The sequence below is a fragment of the Bos taurus genome, chromosome 14, assembly GCF_002263795.3.
Source record: "Bos taurus isolate L1 Dominette 01449 registration number 42190680 breed Hereford chromosome 14, ARS-UCD2.0, whole genome shotgun sequence".
Taxonomy (NCBI): Eukaryota; Metazoa; Chordata; class Mammalia; order Artiodactyla; family Bovidae; genus Bos; species Bos taurus.
Window position 1 is genome coordinate 66,231,792 of NC_037341.1, and position 25,085 is coordinate 66,256,876.

Genomic DNA, 25,085 nt, shown 5'->3' on the forward strand with positions numbered 1-25,085 from the left:
AAATGGTATAAATTGGTAGAACTTACCAGTTAAGTCAGCTAGCCCTGGAATTTTCTTTGTGGAAAGGTTTATAAGTATAAGTTCAATTTCTTTTACTAGAGAGAGGCCTATTCAGATGATCTATTTCTTCTTGAGTTCATTTTAGAAGTTTGTGAATCCAACAACATGTAAAAAAGATTATACACCACGACCAAGTTGGATTCATCTCAGAGTCACAAGGATGGCTCGGCACACACAAATCAATCAATATGATACACCACATCAACAAAGGAAAGTAAAAAATCACATGATCATCTCAACAGATGCAGAAAAAGCACTTGATGAAATTCAACATTCATTCACGATTAAAAACTCTTACCAAAGTGATTATAGAGGCTATTTATGACAAACCCACAGCTGACATAGTACTCAATGGTGAAAAGTGGAAAACCTCCCCACTAATATCTGGAACTAGACAAGAATGCCCATTCTCACCACTTCTATTGAACATAGTACTGGAAGTCCTAGCCGCAGCTACCAGGAAAGAAAAATAAATAAAAAGTATCCAAATTGGAAGGGAAGAGGCAAAATTGTCATTATATGCAGATAACATAATACCATATATTTAAAAACCTAAAAACTCCACACAAAAACTAACAGAACTGATAAACAAGTTCAGCAAGGTAGTAGGATACAAGATTAACATATAGAAACTGGTTTTATTTCTTTACAGTAACAATGAAATGTCAGAAAGGGAAAGGAAAAAGGCAATTCCTTTTTTAAAAAGGAATTACATCAAAAAAAGATAAAAATACTTAGAATAAACCTGACCAAGGAGGTGGGAGATTTATATGCTGAGAACTATAAAGCATTGTTACAGGAAACTGAAGATGATTTAAAGAAATGAAAAAATATCCTATTTTTATTGGATTAGAAGAATTAATATTGTTAAGATAGCCATACTACTAAAAGCAATTTACAGATTTAATATGATCCCCACCAAATTACTCATGATATTTTTCACAGAACTGGAACAAATGAACCTAAAATTTATATGGAAGTATAAAGATTCCTAAGCAATCCTGAGGGAAAAGAACAAAGCAGAAGACATAAGACTTCAGAAAATAACTATAAAGCTACCGTAATCAAAACAGTATGGGGAACTCTCCTGGTGGTCAAGCGGTTAAGACCCTGCTCTCCCAATCCACGGGGCCTGGGTACAATCCCTGGTCAGGGAACTAGATCCTACATGCTGCAACTAAAGATCGCATGCCACAGCTAAAGATCCTGCATGCTACAACTAAAGGTCCCGTATGCTGCAACAAAGCTCAAGATCCCATGTGCTGCAACTAAGACCCAGCATAGCCAAAGAAATAAATTAATTAAAACAAAATATTTTTAAGAAATCAGCCTGGTATTAGCACCAAAACAGACATATGAGTCAATGAAACAGAATAGATAGCCCAGAAATAAATACGCATACCTATGGACAAAAGAGGTAAGACTATACATACAATGGGGGAAAGACAGTCTCTTCAGCAAGTGGTGTTCGGAAAGTTGGACAGCCACATGTAAATCAATGCAGTTAGAACATATCCTTACATGATACACAATAATAAACTCAAAACTAGCTTAAAGACTTAAATACAAGACATGAGACCATAAAATTTCTAGAAGATAAGATAGGCAAAACAGTCTCTGACGTAAATCATATCAATGTCAATCTCCCAAGACAACAGACACAAAAGCAAATATGAATAAATGGTGAGAGTTGGACTGTGAAGAAAGCTGAGCACCAAAGAATTGATGCTTTTGAACTGTGGTGTTGGAGAAGACTCTTGAGAGTCCCTCGGAGTGCAAGGAGATCCAACCAGTCCATTCAAAAGGAGATCAGTCCTGGGTGTTCATTGGAAGGAATGATGCTAAAGCTGAAACTCCAGTACTTTGGCCACCTCATGGGAAGAGTTGACTCGTTGGAAAAGACTCTGATGCTGGGAGGGATTGGGGGCAGGAGGAGAAGGGGACGACAGAGGATGAGATGGCTGGATGGCATCACCGACTCGATGGACGTGAGTTTGAGTGAACTCCGGGAGATGGTGATGGACAAGGAGGCCTGGCGTGCTGCGATTCATGGGGTCGCAAGCAACTGAACTGACTGACTGACTGAATCAAACTTATAAACTTTTGCACAGCAAAGGAAGCCATAAACAAAATTAAAAGAAAACCTATGGACTGGGAGAAAAAAAATATTTGCAAATGATGCGACCAACAAGGGCTTTCCAAAATATACAAACAGCTCACACAACTCAATAACAAAAAACAAACAACCCAATTAAAAAATTGGCAGAAGACCCAAATAGACATCAGGGGCTTCCTGGGTGGTGCTAGTGGTAAAGAACTCGCCTGCCAATATAGGAGACATAAGAGATGCAGGTTTGATCCCTAGGTCGGAAAGAGTCTCTGGAGGAGGGCACGGCCACCAACTCCAGTATTCTTGCCTGGAGAATCCCATGGACAAGAGTTGGACACTACTGAAGCGACTTAGCATGGATACATGCAGATAGACATTTCTCCAAAGAAGACATACAGATGATCAACATCATTAATTATTAGAGAAACGGAAGTCAAAACTATAATGAGGTACCACCTCACACTGGCCAGAATGGCCACCATTAAAAAGTCTACAAATAACAAATGCTGGAGAGGGTGTGGAGAAAAGGGAATCCTCTTACACTGTTGGTGAGAATGTAAATTGATGTGGCCACTATGGAAAACAATACGAAGTTTTCTAAAAAGACTAAAAATAAAGTTGCCACAGGATCCAGCAATCCCACTCCTGGACACATATCCAAAAGAAACTATATTTCAAAGAGATACATGCACTCCAAAGTTCATAGCAGCACTATTTACAATAGCCAAGACATGGAAACAATCTACATGTCCATTGACAGATGAATGAATAAAGATGCGGTATATACACACACAGTGGAATATTACTTGGCCATAAAAAAGAGTGAAATAATGCCATTTGCAGTTACATAGATGGATCTACAGATTATCATATTAAGTGAAGCCAGAAAGAGAAAGACAAAAACCATGTATCACTTTATATGTGGAATTTTAAGTATGACACAGGGAACCTATCTGTGAAACAAAAAGACTCAGAGACACAGAGAACAGACTTGTGGTTGCCAGGGGGCAGGGAGTGCAGGGGAGGATGGCGTTGGAAGTTTGCGGTTAGCAGATGCAAACTATTGTCTATAGAAAGGATACACAACAGGCCCTGCTGTATACGCAGGGAACCATATTCAGTACCCTATAATAAACCATAACAGAAAAGAAAATATGAGTAGTTTGAGTCTTTCAAGGAATTTGTTTGAAGTTACTGGCATAAATTTGTTCATTAATTTCTCTTATTATCCTTTCAATGTTTATAGGATCTATAGTGATGTCCACTCTCTCATTCCTGATGCTAGAAATTTGTGTCTTCTCTCTTTTCTCCCCCCTGACCAGTCTGGCTACTGATTCATCAATTTTACTAAGTCTCAAAAAACCACTTTCTGATTGTACTAGTTTTCTCTGTTGGTTTCTCTGTTAGTTTTGTCTGTTTCTCTGTTGGTTACCCATCATCTATTTCTTTAACTTCAGCTCAGATATTTATTTCCTTTCTTTTGCACATCAATTAATTATGTGAAAAAGTGTTAACCTCACTGTTCATTAACTCATTCACTTATTCATTTAATAAGTGTTCTCTGAACATCTACCATAGGTCAGGCACTGGAATCAGCAGTGGGCAAAAAGGTACAGTCCTTTTCCTCATAGAACTAATAGGAGTCACTTACAATTTCTTATAGTGGAACAGATTGTTCATTAATCAAATGACACCAATGAATAAACATTTATAAGTTGAACATACATAGTTTTATGAAGAAATGATAACTAAAGACTTAATAAATAAAGTGATGACTACTAGTAAGTCAGTGAAAAAATTTTACAGGCAATTTTACGGTATAGCATAAAAACTGGTACAAAGGTTTTGGCAAATAATTTTGTAATATACATCAAAAGCCTTAAAAGTGTTAATAGCCTTTGACTCAATACATTTCCTTTCATGTTCCTAAGAAAATGAAAAGAAATGCAAAGATTTATAGTCAAGAACATTTATCACAATACAATTTGAATAGTTTAAAAAGTGTTGTATAAACTGTGATACATACATGTGATATTATCAGACATTAAAATGTTTTTGATAAAGTTTAAATGACACAGGAAAATGCTCATGATTTTATGTTACACTGTGCTTAGTTGCTCAGTCGTGTCTGACTCTTCGAGACCCCATGGACTGTAGCCCACCAGGCTCTTCCATCCATGGGGATTCTCCAGGCAAGAATACTTGAGTGGGTTGCCACACCCTCCTCCAGGGGATCTTCCCAACCCGGGATCGAATCCAGATCTCTTGCATTGTGGGCAGATTCTTTACCATCTGAGCCACCAGGGAAGCCTTTTATGTTACACTATAGACCATGAACTCCTTATTGCCAAATTCAGACTTAAATTGAAGAAAGTAGGGGAAACCACTAGACCATTCAGGTATGACCTAAATCAAATCCCTTATGATCATACAGTGGAAGTGAGAAATAGATTTAAGGGCCTAGATCTGATAGATAGAGTGCCTGATGAACTATGGAATGAGGTTCGTGACATTGTACAGGAGACAGGGATCAAGACCATTCCCATAGAAAAGAAATGCAAAAAAGCAAAATGGCTGTCTGGGGAGGCCTTACAAATAGCTGTGAAAAGAAGAGAAGCGAAAAAGCAAAGGAGAAAAGGAAAGATATAAACATCTGAATGCAGAGTTCCAAAGAATAGCAAGAAGAGATAAGAAAGCCTTCTTCAGCGATCAATGCAAAGAAATAGAGGAAAACAACAGAATGGGAAAGACTAGGGATCTCTTCAAGAAAATCAGAGATACCAAAGGAACATTTCATACAAAGATGAGCTCGATAAAGGACAGAAATGGTATGGACCTAACAGAAGCAGAAGATGTTAAGAAGAGATGGCAAGAATACATAGAAGAACTGTACAAAAAAGATCTTCACAACCCAGATAATCACGATGATGTGATCACTGACCTAGAGCCAGACATCCTGGAATGTGAAGTCAAGTGGGCCTTAGAAAGCATCACTACAAACAAAGCTAGTGGAGGTGATAGAATTCCAGTTGAGCTATTCCAAATCCTGAAAGATGATGCTGTGAAAGTGCTGCACTCAATATGCCAGCAAATTTGGAAAACTCAGCAGTGGCCACAGGACTGGAAAAGGTCAGTTTTCATTCCAATCCCAAAGAAAGGCAATGCCAAAGAATGCTCAAACTACCACACAATTGCACTCATCTCATACGCTAGTAAAGTAATGCTTAAAATTCTCCAAGCCAGGCTTCAGCAATATGTGAACCGTGAACTTCCTGATGTTCAAGCTGGTTTTAGAAAAGGCAGAGTAACCAAAGATCAAATTGGCAACATCCGCTGGATCATCGAAAAAGCAAGAGAGTTCCAGAAAAGCATCTATTTCTGTTTTATTGACTATGCCAAAGCCTTTGACTGTGTGGATCACAATAAACTGTGGAAAATTCTGAAAGAGATGGGAATACCAGACCACCTGATCTGCCTCTTGAGAAACCTGTATGCAGGTCAGGAAGCAACAGTTAGAACTGGACATGGAACAACAGACTGGTTCCAAATAGGAAAAGGAGTTCGTCAAGGCTGTATATTGTCACCCTGCTTATTTAACTTATATGCAGAGTACATCATGAGAAATGCTGGACTGGAAGAAACACAAGCTAGAATCAAGATTGCCGGGAGAAATATCAATCACCTCAGATATGCAGATGACACCACCCTTATGGCAGAAAGTGAAGAGGAACTCAAAAGCTTCTTGATGAAGGTGAAAGTGGAGAGTGAAAAAGTTGGCTTAAAGCTCAACATTCAGAAAACGAAGATCATGGCATCCGGTCCCACCACTTCATGGGAAATAGATGGGGAAACAGTGGAAACAGTGTCAGACTTGATTTTTCTGGGCTCCAAAATCACTACAGATGGTGACTGCAGCCATGAAATTAAAAGACGCTTACTCCTTGGAAGGAAAGTTATGACCAACCTAGATGGCATATTCAAAAGCAGAGACATTACTTTGCCAACAAAGATTCGTCTAGTCAAGGCTATGGTTTTTCCTGTGGTCATGTATGGATGTGAGAGTTGGACTGTGAAGAAGGCTGAGCACCGAAGAATGGATGCTTTTGAACTGTGGTGTTGGAGAAGACTCTTGAGAGTCCCTTGGACTGCAAGGAGATCCAACCAGTCCATTCTGAAGGAGATCAGCCCTGGGATTTCTTTGGAAGGAATGATGCTAAAGCTGAAACTCCAGTACTTTGGCCACCTCATGGGAAGAGTTGACTCATTGGAAAAGACTCTGATGCTGGGAGGGATTGTGGGCAGGAGGAGAAGGGGACGACAGAGGATGAAATGGCTGGATGGCATCACTGACTCGATGGATGTGAGTCTGAGTGAACTCCAGGAGTTGGTGATGGACAGGGAGGCCTGGCGTGCTGCGATTCATGGGGTCGCAGAGTCGGACAAGACTGAGCGACTGATCTGATCTGATATGATCTCAACTCTATAAAAATATATACATATGCATTAAAAAGAAAGACCAGGAGAAATGTAGCAAACCAGTATTAACAATGGTTATTGGTGGGTAACAAGATTACAGATCATTTCATTTCATGCACTTTCATTTCTATACTATTCGGTTTTCTACAATGAGTCTATATTACTTTTGCAATTAGAAAAAGGTTAAAAATAAATATATACATACATAATCATGAACTAGTTGCTCTGGATAATGGCAGAAGTAAAATAGAATAAAGAACTATGTGGGAGGTGCCCAGTGTTTGGAGAAGAAAATAATCAGAGAACCTGCTGGGAACAATACGTGTTGCTTTTGATGTCTATATCAGACATACAAGATACAGGCAAACAAAGCCAGTTTGTTTGGGAAGTGACTATGAGCTTCCAGGTAATGCAGGAATTTGGGGAGATTGGGAGCAAATGAATAACTGTGAAGAGGGCAAGCTATATGCTCCATGGACCACACCATCTACCTCACCATCTCTCACTCTCTTCGAGTCATGTGGACTTCCTTGCTGTTCCTGAACACTGCCAGACATCAGTTTCTGCCTCAGGACCCTTGCACCAGTGCTGTTTCCTCTGCTTCAAAAGTCTCCTCCTTCTCTCACCTCCTTCAAGTCTTTGACCAAATGGGACTTTCTTGTTGAGATCTGTAATCCTCTGTCACTCTGCTCCAATAGGTTGTATGCTCCATAAGGACAGGAGGTCCTTGGTCTGTTGTATTAGCTGCATTCCCAGTGTCTACAAAAGTATCTGGGATATTGTAGGTGACCAATAGGTATTTGTTGAATAAATAAATGGTTATTGGTATTACTCTTAATTAAGTGCTTTCTGAAAGTTTAGATGTGTAAACATTGCCCATTAAGAACAAGGAGTCACTAAGAGTAGAAGACAGCTCATGGACCCTCCTCGATGCTTCTTCCTGCCAGGCTGTTTAAACACATCCCTCCAGGAGGATCTCAGTTGAGACATTCAGCCAGTTACAAACTCAACCAATGATTCTTCCAGCACACATTTCTCCATCTGGTCTACAGGGCACAGGGATCCCTTTAGGAACCGATAGACTATTAGAGTCTAGAGAGTGGCTCCCACATTTTCTATGCCTGGCTAGTCTACTAAATGAAATAAAATTATTCTGCTATGACTCATTCTTAGTGACCAAGAAAATGTGAGATGCTTAATTTGATCTGTTGGTCTCAAAGTACAAGAAAGTGGTGATCAGCTCAGTGTAAGGACTCACTTTCTAAGAAGCAGAGCTGTACAAAGTGGAATGCACTGCAGGGGTTGTAGTGAGTGTCCTGTCACTAGGGGTATTCAAGTGGAGGCTGGATGATGACATGGTGAGGATACTATAGGACAGGTGGTTGGGCTAGAAGTAGGTTGAACCTGAAGGCCTCTTCCAATTGGGTCTTTTTTTTTTTTAATCATTTATTTTCTTTTCCATTATAGTTTAACACAGGATATTAAATAGAGTTCCCTGTGCTATACACAAGAACTTTGCTGTTTATCCATTCTATATATAGTAGTTTGCATCTGCTAGTCACAGACTCACAACACACCCCTCCCCAGCCCTCCCTCCCCCTTGGCAACCATAACTCTGTTCTCTATATCTGTGAGTTTGTTTCTGTAGATAAGGTCATTTGTGTCATATTTCAGATTCCACATATAATTGCTATCATATGGTATATAGCTTTCCATTTCTGACTTACTTCACTTAGTATGATAATCTCTAGGTCCATCCATCTTGCTGTAAGTGGCATTATTTCATTCTTTCTTATGGCTGAGAAATATTCCATCGTATACACGCACCACATCTTCCTTATCCATTCATCTGTTGATGGACAGTTAGGTTGTTTCAACATCTTGGCTATTGTGGATACATGAACATACGGGTGCATGTATCTTTTAAAATTATAGTTGTGTTTGGATATATGCCCAGGAGTGGGATTGCTAGATCATACGGCAATTCTATTTTACCAACCAAGAGTCTTTGATTCATGCACACAAGTCTCACGTTGTAGACTGTAGGAAGTGGCACGTTGCAGAATGTAAATGGCACATTACAGATGGCAGGACGATACTGGGGCTCAGCAGGCTAATGAAAAGCCATCCAGGAAACTCAAAGACTGATCTCTTCTATTTCATCTACTGTATGATGTGCCTGTGTGCTCAGTTGCGTCCGATTCTGTGATCCCGTGGACTGTATTCTGCCAGACTCCCAGGAAGATTCCACGTGGCATGGAGCAACTCAGCCTGTGGGCCACAACTATTGAGCCTCTGCTCTAGAGCCCGGGAGCCACAACTACTAAAGCCTGCAGGCCTAGAGCCTCTGCTCTGCAACAAGAGAAGCCACTGTGATGAGAAGCCCTCGTACCACAACTGGAGAGGAACTCCCGCTGTCTGCAACTAGAGAAAAGTCCACGCAGCAATGAAGACCCAGCACAGGGTCTTCTACATAAATATTTATGTATTTTAAAACACATAAATATTTTTTAAAAAGTGATTGCCAGGGGCAAGGGGTAGGGAAAGTGGAGGAGGAGCAAATTACTGTTTAATGGACAGAGTTTCAGTTTAGGGAGATGAAAAGTTCTGGAGCTGGTTGTACAACAACATGAATGCATTTGACGGCACTGAACTGCACACTTAAAAATGGTTACAATGATAAAGCTCATATTATGCATATTTTACCACAATAAAAAAAAAAGTCTTGCCAATATTTTGCAAATTGACGGCACCTGCATATTTATAGCCTTCTCCTGTCTAGAAAATATTCAGATAGATTTGTATGGGATGCTTTAGGGTAAGGAACTGATATAAAAGGTGGTGTTTTTTTGAATGCTACTTGAACATAAAGCTCTATTATGTACAGTCTGGCTTCATCATAAATTAATCATGCTTGATATATTATTAGATTGACTAGTCTACTTTTTTAGATAATAATTGTATACTTACTAACTGGATTAGCTTTCAAATATATTTCTGATTAAAAATAGAGACTCAAAATTAAAGAACTAAGTTTTTCTTTTATTTCATCTTTTGCAAGTTAATGAGGAATGGAAAGAGATTGTTTTAAATCTCTCAACATCAGAGCAGCGGCCAGGCTCTGGCTTGGCTGGACGCCACCATGACCCCTCACGAATCACTAACAGGACCCCTGCCTTGATATCTGAGCTCCCACCTCCATCCTGTGTGTGTGTCCTCTTAACCGTTCCTGTTTCTCAGCTTGCATTCCTGTTTTTGTCACAGATCTGGAACATTCCCAAGTATCTCGGTTCTTACAACCAAACTGCCTATCACCCATGCTCACAGCCCCCCGAGTCCTTTGGCGGCCTCTGCTTTCGTGGCAGTCCCCTCCCCAGGTCGGGCTTCCTGCCCTGCCCCAAGCACAGCAAGAAGGGGATCCTTCTAGGGCACACATCTACCACAGGCTGACTGCCTAGCTACTCTTCTTGGCCCACACACGCGGGTGGTCCCCTTCTGGGTCTTGACTCCAACAAGGCCGAGAGACAGCTGACCTGCCGACCTCCGCGCCTAGCCGGTGAGACCTCCCAGCCGGACAGTCCCTGCCACCCCTTCCCACCACCCCTGACTTTCAGCTGAACGCCTCTCCCAGGCCCCCTGAGCTGCGCTGTCTACTTCTATCTAGGGCCTCCTTGTTTCTGCTTCCCTGGGGCTTGTCATTCTCCACGTCCTGGGAGATTCTGGGCTACGGGGCATGCTGATGGTGAGGCTCTGGGGCCAGGGGCTGGGGTGAGGTCAAGCGAGCCTGGCCCGGGAAGGCGTTCTGTAGGGGCAGGAAGGAGACTGGATGGCATCCATGCCTTCCTCCAGGCCTCATCCCAGGGTGGCAGCAGCGTCCCCACCTCTTCTAATCCAACTGGCCTCCTCCTTCCCTTAACTCCTGCCGAGAGTCTTGTCTGCGTCACCCTGGGAGCTTTCAGTCATGTAACACCTTGCTGGTGACTGAGCTGCTCCACCCGGCTTGTGTTCCCAACCAACCTCCAGTGGAAGGCTTGAATTTTGAATTTTTTATGCCCTATTAAACTCAGCCCAGGCATGTGGTATGTGCTCAGTTCAGTTCAGTTGATCAGTTGTGTCTGACTCTTTGCAATTCCATGGACTGCAGCACGCCAGGCCTCCCTGTCCATCACCAACTCCCAGAGCCTGCTCAAACTCATGTCCATCGAGTTGGTGATGCCATCCAACCATCTCATCCTCTGTCATCCCCTTCTCCTTCTGCCTTCAATCTTTCCCAGCATCAGGGTTTTTTCCAATGAGACGATTCTTTGAATCAGGTGGCCAAAGTACTGGAGTTTCAGCTTCAGCATCAGTCCTTCCAATGAATACTCAAGTATATGCTCAGTAAGTTCCGATTTAAAGCCTTTGAAGCCAGTGTCATGCCTTAAAAGAATTGCTTGGCACTAGGCCATGAGCCAAATGGTTTAGATGAATGCTCTCATTTAGTCTTCAAGACAACACTATGAAATAGGCGGTAATACTTCCCCTACATCAGTTGAGGCAACTGAGGCATCAGTGACTTACCCAAGATCACCCAGCAAAAACAGATGATCTGGGGTTGGAAGTGTCCTTGGTGCCAATGGCCTCCACTTTGATGGACAGAACTGACTCATCAGCCCAGCAACCACAACTCCCTGAATGCCACCTTGGCCTAGGCTGCTGGCTTATAGCTTCACAAAGGAAGGGAGACTAGGGACAGCCCAGTCCATTCACACAGTCATTGATTCTTTCAATAAGCAACTGTAAGCCAGTCAGGTGCCAGGCGTGGCACTGAGTCTGTCTGGCTGATATTTTTGCACATCTTACCTCCTCCCAGCCACCTCCACCTCACTCTTCTTCACGTGGTGAAGGGTGGCTCTGCCTTCAAGACTCAGCCAAGATATCTTCTCTAGGAAGGACCTGGCCTTCTTCATTGCTGCTGGCATGTGGTTTGGGCTCCAGAAATCCATGCTTTGACTTCCTGTGTCCCTTATAGTTCCATCCTCCACCCCTGACGCCAGCTCTGATGTTTGTTTGAAATGTAGGGATTGAAGAGCCCCCAGTCTTCCCAGGTGGCTCAGTGGTAGAGAATCAACCTGCTAATGCAGGAGACTCAGGTTCGATTCCTGGGTCAGGAAGAGCCCCTAAAGAAGAAAATGGCAACCCACTCCAGAGGAGTGGAGCTTGGCAGGCTACAGTCCACAGGGCTGCAAAAGAGTCGGACACGACTGAGAGACTGAGCACATGACAAGCAGAGGGACTGAAGAGCAAGGTGATGTTTCAGGAGTTTGGGAGGATGCTTTTTAAAACTATGCAGGCACATCCTGCTTTACATAATACATGTTTTTAGAAAGGTTGTGTGTACGTGACCTTTTTATGAATTGAAATCTTGTTTTCCAATTGATGTATGCTTCAGAGGTGACATTCTAAATTGCTGTTAAACTTCACTCTTTTAAAATGCTGGGTCCTAGTACTTTAAAAACAAACTTCTCTCAAGTGAACTTTCCTATAGCATGATGATTATCCACATACAATCCCTTGAATGTTCTGACATAGCTTCACATTAAAAAAAAATGCTTTTGGAATCCTTTGGCAAAATGAGCGACAACCCTCAGTTTATAAATTGGTCACATGTGGGGAGGTCAAATTAATTGTGATGTGGATGTGTATGCTTGCGTGCTCAGTCGCTTCAGTTGTCTCCGACGCTGCAATCCCATGGATTGTAGCCCACCAGGCTCCTCTGTCCATGGGGATTCTCCAGGCAAGAGTACTGGAGTGGGTTGCCAAGGTCTTCTCCAGGGGATATTCCCACCCCAGGGATTGAGCCTGTGTCTCCTGCATTGCAGGCAGATTCTCTACCACTGAGCCACTGGGGAAGCCCTGTGGATGTGTATAGTTAGAATCAAATAGAACGAAATAGCTTAAACAAAGACTGAGCAGTTTCACTGCAAAATGCCCTCCACCTACCCCTCCCCCACCCAGGGGCAACCACAGTTAACTCCTTCTGGCTCGGAGATTTTCCTTTACTTGTGTGAAGTCCGAGCTGAAGCCCACAAGCCACAAAGCCTCAGTGAAAGAATTTCTTAAGACCTGTTAATACCGGTGGGCACAGCCAGGCTGAGCCAGCATGAAGTAATACGATCTGATCGCCAGCATCCTCTGCAAGTGCCGGAGGAGCGCTCCCACACGTGGCCTCTGATAATAGATACATACCATTGTCAGATGCTGGGAAGGGTGACATTGAGCTCAAGTGGGCTGTGGTCTTAGGACAAGTTAAGAAAGGCTTGACAGAGGAGGAACAGGGGCAGAAGGCGTAAAGTCCCCCAACTCCAGCACATAATCCTATGCTACTCTTTGCTTGGAAGATTTCCACGGCTGGGGTGCCTAGCAATAGCAATAAAAAATGTGCATGTAACTTACTTGCACATGTTTTCTTATCTGGGTTCAGAGCAAATCCTTTTGGGCACCGGCAAAGGTAGGAGCCGTCAGCATTTACACACTCGTGTTCACATCCGTGGTTTTCTGAGGCGCAGTAGTCCACAGCTGTAAAGATGAAAACACAAAAGAAGAGTTTAAGTAGAAACACAAACAGAGGTAAAGGGCATAGTAGATTGGAAGCACACCTACAACAAATATAAGCAAAGATTAATACCGTTGCCCCCAAAAGGGATGGATAAATAAATATGAAACCAAAACTTTCCTCTTGAGAAAAAAATCAGGAGTCAGGATCAGACAATTCATACCAGAAAGTACTAAAGAACATAAGAACAATTGAAAGCACGGAGTCCTAACCACTGGACTGCCAGGGAATTCCCTGCTGCTGCTGCTAAGTCTCTTCAGTCGTGTCCGACTCTGTGCAACCCCATAGACGGCAGCCCACCAGGATCCGCCGTCCCTGAGATTCTCCAGGCAAGAACACTGGAGTGGGGTGCCACTGCCTTCTCCTAGGGAATTCCCTAACAATTGTATTTAAAAGTTAAAGAAATGCAAATCAAAACAATCACAAGGCAAACTTAGTAAACTGCAAAATTAAAGACAAGATAAAATCCAGTGGTGGCAAGGCAGCAGGGAAACAAAGTCAGACTTATTTAAAGTGGGTGGCATTATAAACCGATAAAAACTCTTCTGGAAGGACATTTGACAATATTCACTCTGGAACTGTGACCCCAAAACATAACTGAAAAAAGGGGTAAATTAATTATATGAAATAAGCTATTTATAGCAGTATCATTCACAAGTGACTAAAAAATTCTGGAAAATAAGATGAACACTTAATAAGGATAAATGGTTTAGTAGCTCATGAGAAAATACACCGGCCTCTTCTCTCATTAATCCTACAAACATTCACCGTCTACCTACTCTGGGCCCCACCCTATTTTAGGTGCTGAAGATGGAACAAATAACAAAACAGATGAAAACTCCAGTCCTTGAGAAGCTTACATTTGGATGCTGGTGGTAGATAAAAAAGAAAATAAGTAAGTAAAGAACATAGCCTCTGAGAAGGTAGAGAGTGTTTTGGAGAAAAGTAAAATGGTGAAAAGGAAAAGAGACTGTCGGCGGGGCGAGAGAAAGGGTGTGATGTAACAGCAGTGGTGAGGAAAGGCCCACCAGGAAGGCGACAGTTGGCAGAGCCCGGAGGATAACTGGGAGGGAGCACCAACTGGGAGGGAGCACTAACTGGGAGGGAGCACCAACTGGGAGGGAGCACCCCCGGCAAAGGGAAGGACAGCAGAGGCAGAGGCCCAGAGATGGAAATATGCCTGTGAGCTGGAGAATCAGCGAGGAGGCCAGCGTCACTGGAGAGAGAGTGCAGGTCAGGAGGGACCGTGGGGCCATTGCCAGGACTTTGGCTTTTACTCTGAGTGGGCAGGCGGTAAACCCCCCAGGGGGAGGGTTTTGAACAAAGAAATCGAGAAGAGACCATAGAATCAGATGGGACTAGAACACCAGCTTCCCTGGTAGTCCAGTGGTTAAGAATTTACCTTCCAGTGCAGGGGAGCTAAGTCACTTCAGTCGTGTCTGACTCTTTGTGACTCTACAGACTGTAGTCCGCCAGGCCCCTCTGTCCATAGGATTCTGGACCAGATTCAGGCAAGAATACAGAAGTGGGCTGCCATGCCCTCCTCCAGGGGAATCTTCCCAACTCAGGGATTGAACCCACATCTCTTACATCCCCTGCATTGGTAGGCAGGTTCTTTACCACTAGCGCCACCTGGGAAGTCCAAGATCCCACATGCCACAGGGTGACTAAGCCCACACACTGCAACAAAGACCTAGCACAGCCAGAAGAAAACACAGAAGGAAAACCAGTTAGGTGGTTACTATAATAACCCCTGTGAGGAAAGGGTGGGAGAGACTTAAGCCGGCACAGCGTGGGAAGGAGGCGGGGAGGAGAGAAAGGCGCGGCGCTCTGGGTGCTTCTCGTGGACTTGCATGTCCCCACTCTTGGTGGAGTCCTGAGCCCGGGTACCTGTGAATGTGATCTTATTTGGAAACTGGTGTCTCTGCAAATACAATCAAGTTAAGATGAGGTCATCCGTCTGGGGCCTAATCCAGGGTGAGTGAGTGAAAGTCGCTCAGTCGTGTCCGACTCTTTGCGACCTCATGGACTATACAGTCCATGGAATTCTCCAGGCCAGAATACTGGAGTGGGTCGCCTTTTCCTTCTCCAAATTCAGGGTGACTGGTGTCCTTATAGGAAGAGAAGAACGCCGCACGAAGACAGACGAGAGCAAGCAGCCGCGGCTCAGGAGTGCCGAGGACCAACAGCCACCGTCAGCAGCAAGAAGGGACTCTCCCTCACGGGTTTCCCAGGGCTCACGGCCCTGCCAGCACTTTGTCAGACTTCTGCCTCCCAGAGCTAGGAGACAATGCAGTTCCATGGTTACCAGTCACCTGGTTTGTGGTTCTCTGTTCTGGCAACCCTAGGGGACAGTACACCAGGTTGAAAGGGGGCCAGTCAGATTCCTTTCAGATTAGAGGTGAAGGGAGAAAGAGAGGGATTCAGGCTGACTCGGGGATGAGGAAGGTGCAAGTGGGGTGGGTTTTGTAGGGCATACTCAGGAGTTCCATTTGAGGCAGTAGGTAGTTATTAGTAGCATAACATAACTGTAAATAGGAGAACAAAATTTGGTGAAAAAAGTAGATTTGAAAATTGTATATTTACAGTGATTAGATCCACTTTCAATAGAGCTCTAAGGCAAAATCTGAAAATTAAAAATAAAAATGCTTTGCTTCCTGTGTTAAGGTGGTAGGATTATGGATTTTTTTTTTCCTTAAAAATGTTTCCCTCTAAATAACGATTTAGGCTATCTGAATACCGAAAAATTTGTAAATAGTAACAAGGAAATCGAATCTTCAAATTAACGCACATGTACAGTTTTAAAAAGCAAAACCAGGCATTGAGAAAATAATGACATACAAACACAGTAATCAAAAGGCACAAAGGGAAAAGCTAAAGATTTTTAAAGGCTGGTAACATGTGTTGAGTTTATTCTTTTGCTCCCAGGCTTCATTAAGTTTCTGCTAAGGTGTTGTTTTCTCTAATGTCCCTCCCTACAGAGTTCTAATAAAGCCTGATACTTGTGGTTTTAACACACAAGCCGTTTTGGTGGGAACAGTGCATCCACACAGTCTCAGGATCTGAATGTCATGGACGTCAGCCAGCTGCTGGACTTGAGTCACAATATAAACACTGAGCTAGCACCAGATCTTTCTAAAAGTTAATGTATCAGCTTTTAAGAACTAATGTATCATTAAATGAATAGCTGGGGACACTCAGGGCACAGAGGTCAAGGACATCAAGCCCTGGCACGTGCCCCAGGCTGCAAGTCATAGGACGGTCTTGCTGTAGCCCACACTAGCCTGTATTAGCAGGAGACACTCTCACCTCCTCACCCTGAGCCTGAACTGCTGTCGTGAAAATCTCCTAACCCTGGATATGGTTGTCTGCTGTCTGCTGGGCCCACTTTGGGTCACCCACTTGTTAGTAATTGGGTGATAGTAATGAGTGTAATCGGAGAAGGCAATGGCAACCCACTCCAGTGTTCTCGCCTGGAAAATCCCATGGACAGGGGTGCCTGGTGGGCTGCCGTCTATGGGGTCGCACGGAGTCGGACACGACTGAAGCAACTTAGCAGCAGCAGCAGCAGCAGTAATGAGTGTAATTGCATTCATCTCCCACGCTAGTCAGGTCATGCTTAAAATGCTAGGCTTCAGCATTATGTGAACCGAGAACTTCTAGATATCCAAGCTGGGTTTGGAAAAGGAAGATGAACCAGAGATCCAACTGCCAACATTCACTGGATTATAGAGAAAGCAAGGGAATTTCAGAAAAACATCTATCTCTGTTTCATCAACTACACTAAAGCCTTTGACTATGAGGTTCATGACAAACTGTGGGAAGCTCTTAGAGAGACGGGAAAACCAGACCATCTTACCTGTCTCCTGAGAAACCTGTATGCGGGTCAAGGAGCGACAGTTAGAACCCTGTATGGAACAACTGACTGGTTCAGGATTGAGAAAGGTGTACGATCGGGCTGTCTGCTGTCACCCTGTTAGTTTAACCTATATGCTGAGCACATCATGAGAAATGCCGGACTGGATGAGTTACAAGCTGGAATCAAAACAGGCAGGGAAAAAAAAAAAAAAAAAAAACAACCACAGATATGCGATGATACCACTCTAATGGCAGAAAGTGAAGAGGAACTAAAGTGCCTCTTAATGAGGATGAAGGAGGAGAGTGAAAGAGCCAGCTTAAGACTAAATATTTTTTAAAAACTAAGATCATGGCATCTGGCCCCATTACTTCATGGCAAATAGAAGGGGAAAAGGTGGAAGTAGTGACAGATTTCCTCTTCTTGGGCTCTAAAGTCACTGCGATGGTAATTGCAGCCATGAAATCAGAAGACGATTACTTCTCGGCAGGAAACCTAGACAGTGTGTTGAAAAGCAGAGACATTACTCTGCTGACAAAGGTCAGTATAGTCAAGGCTATGGTCTTCCCAGTGGTCACATACAGTTGTGAGAGCTGGACCATAAAGAAGGCAGAACGCCAAAGAACTGATGTCTTCGAACTTTGGTGCTGGAGAAGACTCCTGAGAGTCTCTTGGACAGCAGGGAGATCAACCAGCCAATCTTAAGGGAAATCAACACTGAATATTCACTAGAAGGACTGGGGCTGAAGCTGAAGCTCCAGAATTTTGCTCATCTGATATGAACAGACGACTCATTGGAAAAGTCCCTGATGCTGGGAAAGATTGAGGGCAGGAGGAGAAGAGGGCATCAGAGGATGAGATGGCTGGAAGGCATCACCGATGCAAGGAACATGAACTTGGCAAACTTCCGAAGATGGTGAGGGACAGGGAGGCCTGGCGTGCTGCAGTCCATGGGGTCACAAAGAGTCGGACACGACTGGGAGACCGAACAACAACTCCCCACCTCCAACCTCCTCACCCTGAGCCCCAGCTGCTGTCTTGAAAATCTCCCAACCCTGGATACGGCTGTCTGCGGTCAGCTAGCTGGGTCGACTTCAGGTTACCCACTTGTTAGTGTTGCTGCAGTGAAAAGGAAAAAAAAGAGGAATGAGGGTTTTTTTCTTTCCCTTTCCTGAGAACAAAGAAGATAAAAAGAACAGTGAGCCGGCCTGAACACTCCTAGTTTTGTGTGTGTGTGTTTTTTTTTTAACTTTAACTGCTCCTAACTCTGCATGTCTCTAACTAAGTTTGCTTTCCTGCCCCCTAATTCTTCAGGAATTACACACATCACACCTATTTTCCTTTGATTCTAAGCTAAATATATCCTGGATCTGGTGTTTACCTTACAACACCCTTCCCCTTGTAGTTACACGTTGGAAAGAAGGCTGCACAGCCCCCGAACCGCCAGACTCAACCACTGGGCTACTGATGCCAGTCTTCAAAACAATACAGAGGAAGAAATCGAGATCCTATCACCTAGGTTCCTCACTACTGACTCCTGACTGCGAGCCCTCATCTTATAAGGGGCCCTAGATTCTTCATGGAGGTGGGGCACAGTTCCTGAGGGATCAGCCGGCTGTGTCCCCCTCTCTGCTAGCTTAAACCCACCTTTCTATTTCCTCCAAATTCTGTCTCTGGAATTGTTTATTTGGCTTCGGTGGGTAGAGAAAGCCAAGATTTCGCCAGCAAGAGTGTCCCTTCCACAGAAAGAGCTGCTGATCTATCTGACGTCCGTGTTCCAGGCCACTGACAGTACCACAGTGATGAGTGGGCAGGTCACTGTACCCAAAAGCCTAAAACTCAGACACTACCCCTCTCTGGAATTTCTGAGCCCAGTCATCTCTGTTCTTCAGAGAGACACTTGGGTGTGCTGGCCCCATATTAGACTGGGGAGAGACCAGAAGCTTTGCTTGGGCCTAAAGTCTAAGCCACATACTCCAATCTCACCTTCTTTTCCCCAAGAATGTTCTAGAACAGGGTATCCAATATTGAATCAGGTGTTAATAAAGTTGCACAGAAGAAGCTCTTTTAATTGACCACCACTTAACCAACTTCTGATTAATCATTGCTTTTCATTCCCTCTGAAAAATATGGGACCTGATGCCCAGAACATGCTAAATGCTCAAGGCTGTTGGAATAGCTGTGTTTTCAAATACCTGTGCACATCTCTCGTTGGCTGGGCTGCATGCTTATAAAGCAGCCTCGGAGGAATACATGCCCCAGAGCGCCTGGGTACTTTTCCTATTGAGTCGCTGCACGCTTATTCAGTTCTCAAAATGTGGTAGTGACCTAGCTGCAACAATCCTCCCTTGAGAACTTGTTGTTTTTCAGTCGCTCAGTTGTGTCTGACTCTTTGTGACCCCATGGACTGCAGCACATCAGGGATCCCTGTCCTTCACCATCTCCCAGAGCTCACTCAAACTCATGTTCATTGAGTCAGTGATGTCATCCAACCATCTCATCCTCTGTGATCCCCTTCTCCTCCTGCCCTCAGTCTTTCCCAGCATCAGGGTCTTTTACGATGAGTTGGCTCTTTACATGAGGTGGCCAAAGTATTGGAGCTTCAGCTTCAGCATCAGTCCTTCCAAAGAATAATCAGGGTTGATTTCCTTTGTGATTGACTGGTTGGATCTCCTTGCAGTCCAAGGGACTCTCAAGAGTCTTCAGCACCACAGTGCGAAAGCATCAATTCTTCAGCACTCAGCCTTCTTTATGGTCCAACTCTCACATCCATATATATCTACCAGAAAAACCATAGCTTTGACTATATGGGCTTTTGGCGGCAAAGTGATACCTCTGCTTTTTATTATGCTGTCTAGATTTGTCATAGCTTTTCTTCCAAGGAGCAAGTGTCTTTTAATTTTATGGCTGTAGTCACCATCCACAGTGATTTTGGAGTTCAAGAAAATAAAATCTGTCAGCGTTTCTACTTTTTGCCCATCCATTTGCCATGAAGTGATGGGATTTATTTCATGGCACATGGGATTAAGTGCCATGATCTTAGTTTTTTGAAAGTTGAGTTTTAAGCCAGCTTTTGCACTTTCCTCTTTCACCTTCATCAAGACACTCTTTAGTTCCTCTTAACTTTCTGCCTCTAAAGTGGTATCATCTGTATATCTGAGGTTGTCGATATTTCTCCCGGCAATCTTGATTCCAGCTTGTGAGTCATCCAGCCCAGCATTTTGCATGATGTACTCTGCATTTAAGTTAACTAAGCAAGTGACAATATACAGCCTTGATGTAGTCCTTTCTCAATTTTGAATCAATCTGTTTTTCCATGTCCAGTTCCAACTGTTGATTCTTGTCCTGCATATAGGTTTCTCAGGAGACAGATAAGATGGTCTGGTATTGCCATCTCTTTAAGAATATTCCGCAGTTTGCTGTGTTCCACACAAAGACTTTAGCGTAGTCAATGAAGCAGAAGAAATATTTGGAATTCCCTTGCTTTTTCTATAATCCAGTGGATGTTGGCAATTTGATCTCTGGTTCCTCTGCCTTTTCTAAATCCAACTTGTACATCCAACTTGTACATTCTCAGTTCATGTACTGCTGAAGCCTGGCTTGAAGGATTTTGAGCATAATCTAACTGGCATGTGAAATGAGTGCAATTGTATGGTAATTTGAACACTCTTTGGCATTGCCTTTCTTTGGGATTGGAATGAAAACTGACCTTTTCCAGTCCTGTGGCCACTGCCCAGAACTTGTTAGGAATGCAAATTCTCAGGCTCCACTCCAGACATACTATATCAGAAACTCTGTGTATGGGGCCCAGGAATATATGCTTTAGTAAGTTCTCTAGGTGACACTGATGCATGTCAAAATTTTAAAATCATTGTTAAAGTGAGTCAAAGTTATTTTTATTTCCAAACCTCTATGTGCTATTTGTACACCTTTTTGTAATTAATTGAAATACTATAAAAACTAATTAAATATATAAGCAAGCACTAAAACAGATCGAATTTTTTAAAAATAAAAACCAAGTGCAGAGCTTTTGGCACTTAAATGCAACTTGCTAACTAAAATTGCTCTAGAACCAGGCATAGATGAAACATGTAAAAGACTAGGGAAATTTTCATAAAAATTTTACAGATTCTGCCCTTAGACTGCTTTATAGAAGTCTTCAAATTCTTGCTCCAATTTAAAGAAATCAAAGTTGAAAATGATAGACAACATATTATGGGTATGTTTATGCAAGAAAGATGTTTTTAAATCATATTTTTAAAATGAACTTAAAATTAGTAATTTTTGGAAGTTTTATTAAAAGCATATTTATGTGTTCTGAAGAAAATGTAAACACTTCAGGTAGGTTTGGATATGCACTTTTCATGATTCTGCTCTTTAGCTGATCTCACAGGACAAGAAGGTTTCTCCTGGACTCTGATTTTCCTGCTGGTTTTGCTTTTCATGTGCATAGCTCTCTGGGGGAACCAAAGGGGAGAGGAGAGACTGGCAAGGCAGGATTCAAGCATTCCTGGGTCCAAGATCCTGGCCTGCAAAACCTAAAGGTGTCAAAATCCCACTTTGATTTGAAGGCCACCTACTGGCTCTCCGCCAGGCCTCTGAGGACAGCAGATGAGGCCATTGTGAGACGTGGAGGAGCTCATGTGAACCAAAAGCTTCCTAAGGCTGAGAGAGTTCCAGTCCATTCAATGCTGTCATCCTTCGCTGCATGTTTTAGGTTCTTTGCACAATTTCCTTAGATGCAAAACTGTACTTATAAAAAGACGCCAAGTTTAGGGGGAGGATGTATGGAGGTGATCGGTGTGTGTAACTCAAGAGATCCTCTGTTGTTCCAAGTCCTCTCCTACTTCAACAAAATCCTTCCTTGGTCATTCTGCCTGAGACAAGCAAAAAGAGTAAGTCTCTGGCTGCAGTTCTTTGCCCTGCTGGATCACAGAGTGCCAAGATCTCGGGGTTGGAAGCCAGTCTTGCTGTGTTCAATCTCTGCCTAACATGCGAGAAAGTGCTCAGCTGTTTCCAAGGATGAACCATATTTGGTGCAAGGTTCAAGAAAATTAGAGATATCAAGGGACCATTTCATGCAAAGATGGTCTCGATAAAGGACAGAAATGGTATGGACCTAACAGAAGCAGAAGATATTAAGAAGAGGTGGCAAGAATACACAGAAGAACTGTACAAAAAAGATCTTCACGACCCAAATGATCACGATGGTGTGATCACTGACCTAGAGCCAGACATCCTGGAATGTGAAGTCAAGTGTGCCTTAGAAAGCATCACTACGAACAAAGCTAGTGGAGGTGATGGAATTCCATTTGAGCTATTTCAAATCTTGGAAGACGATGCTGTGAAAGTGCTGCACTCAATATGGCAGCAAATCTGGAAAACTCAGCAGTGGCCACAGGACTGGAAAAGGTCAGTTTTCATTCCAATCCCAAAGAAAGGCAATGCCAAAGAATGTTCAAATTACCATACAATTGCACTCATTTCACATGCCAGCTAGATTATGCTCAAAATCCTTCAAGCCAGGCTTCAGCAGTACATGAACTGAGAATGTACAAGTTGGATGTACAAGTTGGATTTAGAAAAGGCAGAGGAACCAGAGATCAAATTGCCAACATCCGCTGGATCACAGAAAAAGCAAGGGAATTCCAAATATTTCTTCTGCTTCATTGACTACGCTAAAGTCTTTGTGTGGAACACAGCAAACTGCGGAATATTCTTAAAGAGATGGCAATACCAGACCATCTTATCTGTCTCCTGAGAAACCTATATGCAGGACAAGAATCAACAGTTGGAACTGGACATGGAACAGACTGGTTCCAAATAGGAAAAGGAATACGTCAAGGCTGTATATTGTTACCTTGCTTATTTAACTTATATGCAGAGTACATTATGAGAAACGCTGGACTGGAAGAAACACAAGCTGGAATCAAGATTGCCGGGAGAAATATCAATAACCTCAGATATGCAGATGATACCACCCTTATGGCAGAAAGTGAAGAGGAACTAAAAAGCCTCTTGATGAAAGTGAAAGTGGAGAGTGAAGAAGTTGGCTTAAAGCTCAACATTCAGAAAACTAAGATCATGAAATCTGGTCCCATCACTTCATGGGAAATTGATGGGGAAACAGTGGAAACAGTTTCAGACTTTATTTTTCTGGGCTCCAAAATCACTGCAGACGGTGATTGCAGCCATGAAATTAAAAGACGCTTACTCCTTGGAAGGAAAGTTATGACCAACCTAGACAGCGTATTCAAAAGCAGAGAGACATTACTTTGCCAACAAAGGTCCGTCTAGTCAAGGCTCTGGTTTTTCCAGTGGTCATGTATGGATGTGAGAGTTGGACTGTGAAGAAAGCTGAGTGCCAAAGAATTGATGCTTTTGAACTGTGGTGTTGGAGAAGACTCTTGAGAGTCCCTTGGACTGCAAGGAGATCCAACCAGTCCATCCTAAAGGAGATCAGTCCTGGGTGTTCTTTGGAAGGACTGATGCTAAAGCTGAAACTCCAGTACTTTGGCCACCTCATGGGAAGAGTTGACTCATTGGAAAAGACTCTGATGCTGGGAGGGGTTGGGGCAAGAGGAGAAGGGGACGACAGAGGATGAGATGGCTGGATGGCATCACTGACTCAATGGACGTCTCAGTGAACTCTGGGAGTTGGTGATGGACAGGGAGACCTGGCGTGCCGCAATTCATGGGGTTGCAAAGAGTCGGACACGACTGAGTGACTGAACTGAACTGAACTGAACTGAATAAAGCCTAAGATTGACAGTCTCTGATTTATAATCTAGTTGAATTCCAAGGTCTCCTCAGCAGGGATTAGTCTGCAAAGAGGATGGCCTTACTAGAAACAGGATATTTTAAAGAGTAGCATTTGGGTTTGTTAGGTTGTTGATGACAGAGTAAGAAAAACCAAATATGTCAATTAGAGAAATTGTAGAACCAATTTACTTGCTGAGTATATATAAGATACACGCACAGTCAGCTTCACAAACCTCTTTCCCAGGGCATGACTGGATTCCTATATGTAGGAGTTTAAAACTCAGAGAAAGTTTCCTATTGATTTTGATAATAATAGGGAAATGTTCCAGGCTGAATGTCCCATCCTAAATTCATTTGTTGAAGTCCTAAATCCCCAGTTGGTCAGTTGGTGACTACATTCGGAGAAAGGACCTTTAAAGAGGTAATTAAGTTAAAATGTGGCCATTAAGGTGGGTGCTAATCCAATCTGACTGGTGTCCTCAGGAGAAATGGAAATTTAGACACACACACAGAGGCACCAAGGATGCCTGGGCGCTGAGCAAAGACCGCATGCAGAAGCAGCAAGCCAAGGAGAGAGACCTCAAAAGAAGTCAACCCTGCTGACATGAGGACTTTGCACTTCTAACCTCCAGAACTGGGGAAATAAACTTCTATCGCCACTCACTCTGTGGTAGTTATGGCAGCCCTCACAAACTAAGGCATGGAGAAATAAGATCAAGCTTGAAGCATGAGGAGTAAGCTGATGAAGTAAAAATTTGACTTTCAATATAAAGATTGATCCTCTCATCCCTTGTCACCAACTTAAATATCAGCCATCAGGTGGCGCTAGTGGTAAAGAACCTGCCTGCCAGTGCAGGAGACGTAAGAGACGCAGGTTCCATCCCTGGGTTGGGAAGATTCTCTCCTGGAGGAGGGCATGGTAACCCACTCCAGTATTCTTGCCTGGAGAATCCCATGGATAGAGAAGCCTGGTGATCTACAGTCCATAGGGTTGCATAGAGTCAGACTCGACTGAAGCCACTCAGCATTCCCTTCTCCTTGAAGGTGACTGGTATAGAAGAATATAGAAGGAAAGTTTTGAAGGCAGCAGTAGCAGCAGGCTAAATACCAGTGCTATGCGCCACCATCATTCGAGGTATGGGTCTCAATGTGATTTTTCAAACACACCACATGTTTGATGCATTATTACATGCAAGCATTCATGAGAAGATAAAAATTCATAAAAG

The 25,085-nt window shown here is 43.2% G+C and overlaps 1 protein-coding gene across 2 annotated transcripts in view; it reads right to left on the minus strand.

The window, feature by feature from the left end:
- MATN2 (matrilin 2) overlaps nt 1-25,085 on the minus strand; it is a 172,928-nt gene that overhangs the window by 44,973 nt on the left and 102,870 nt on the right. For both annotated transcript variants that reach the window (XM_005215629.3, NM_001102528.1), the window contains 1 exon segment: nt 13,082-13,204. In XM_005215629.3, the coding sequence (XP_005215686.1) occupies nt 13,082-13,204 (123 nt within the window).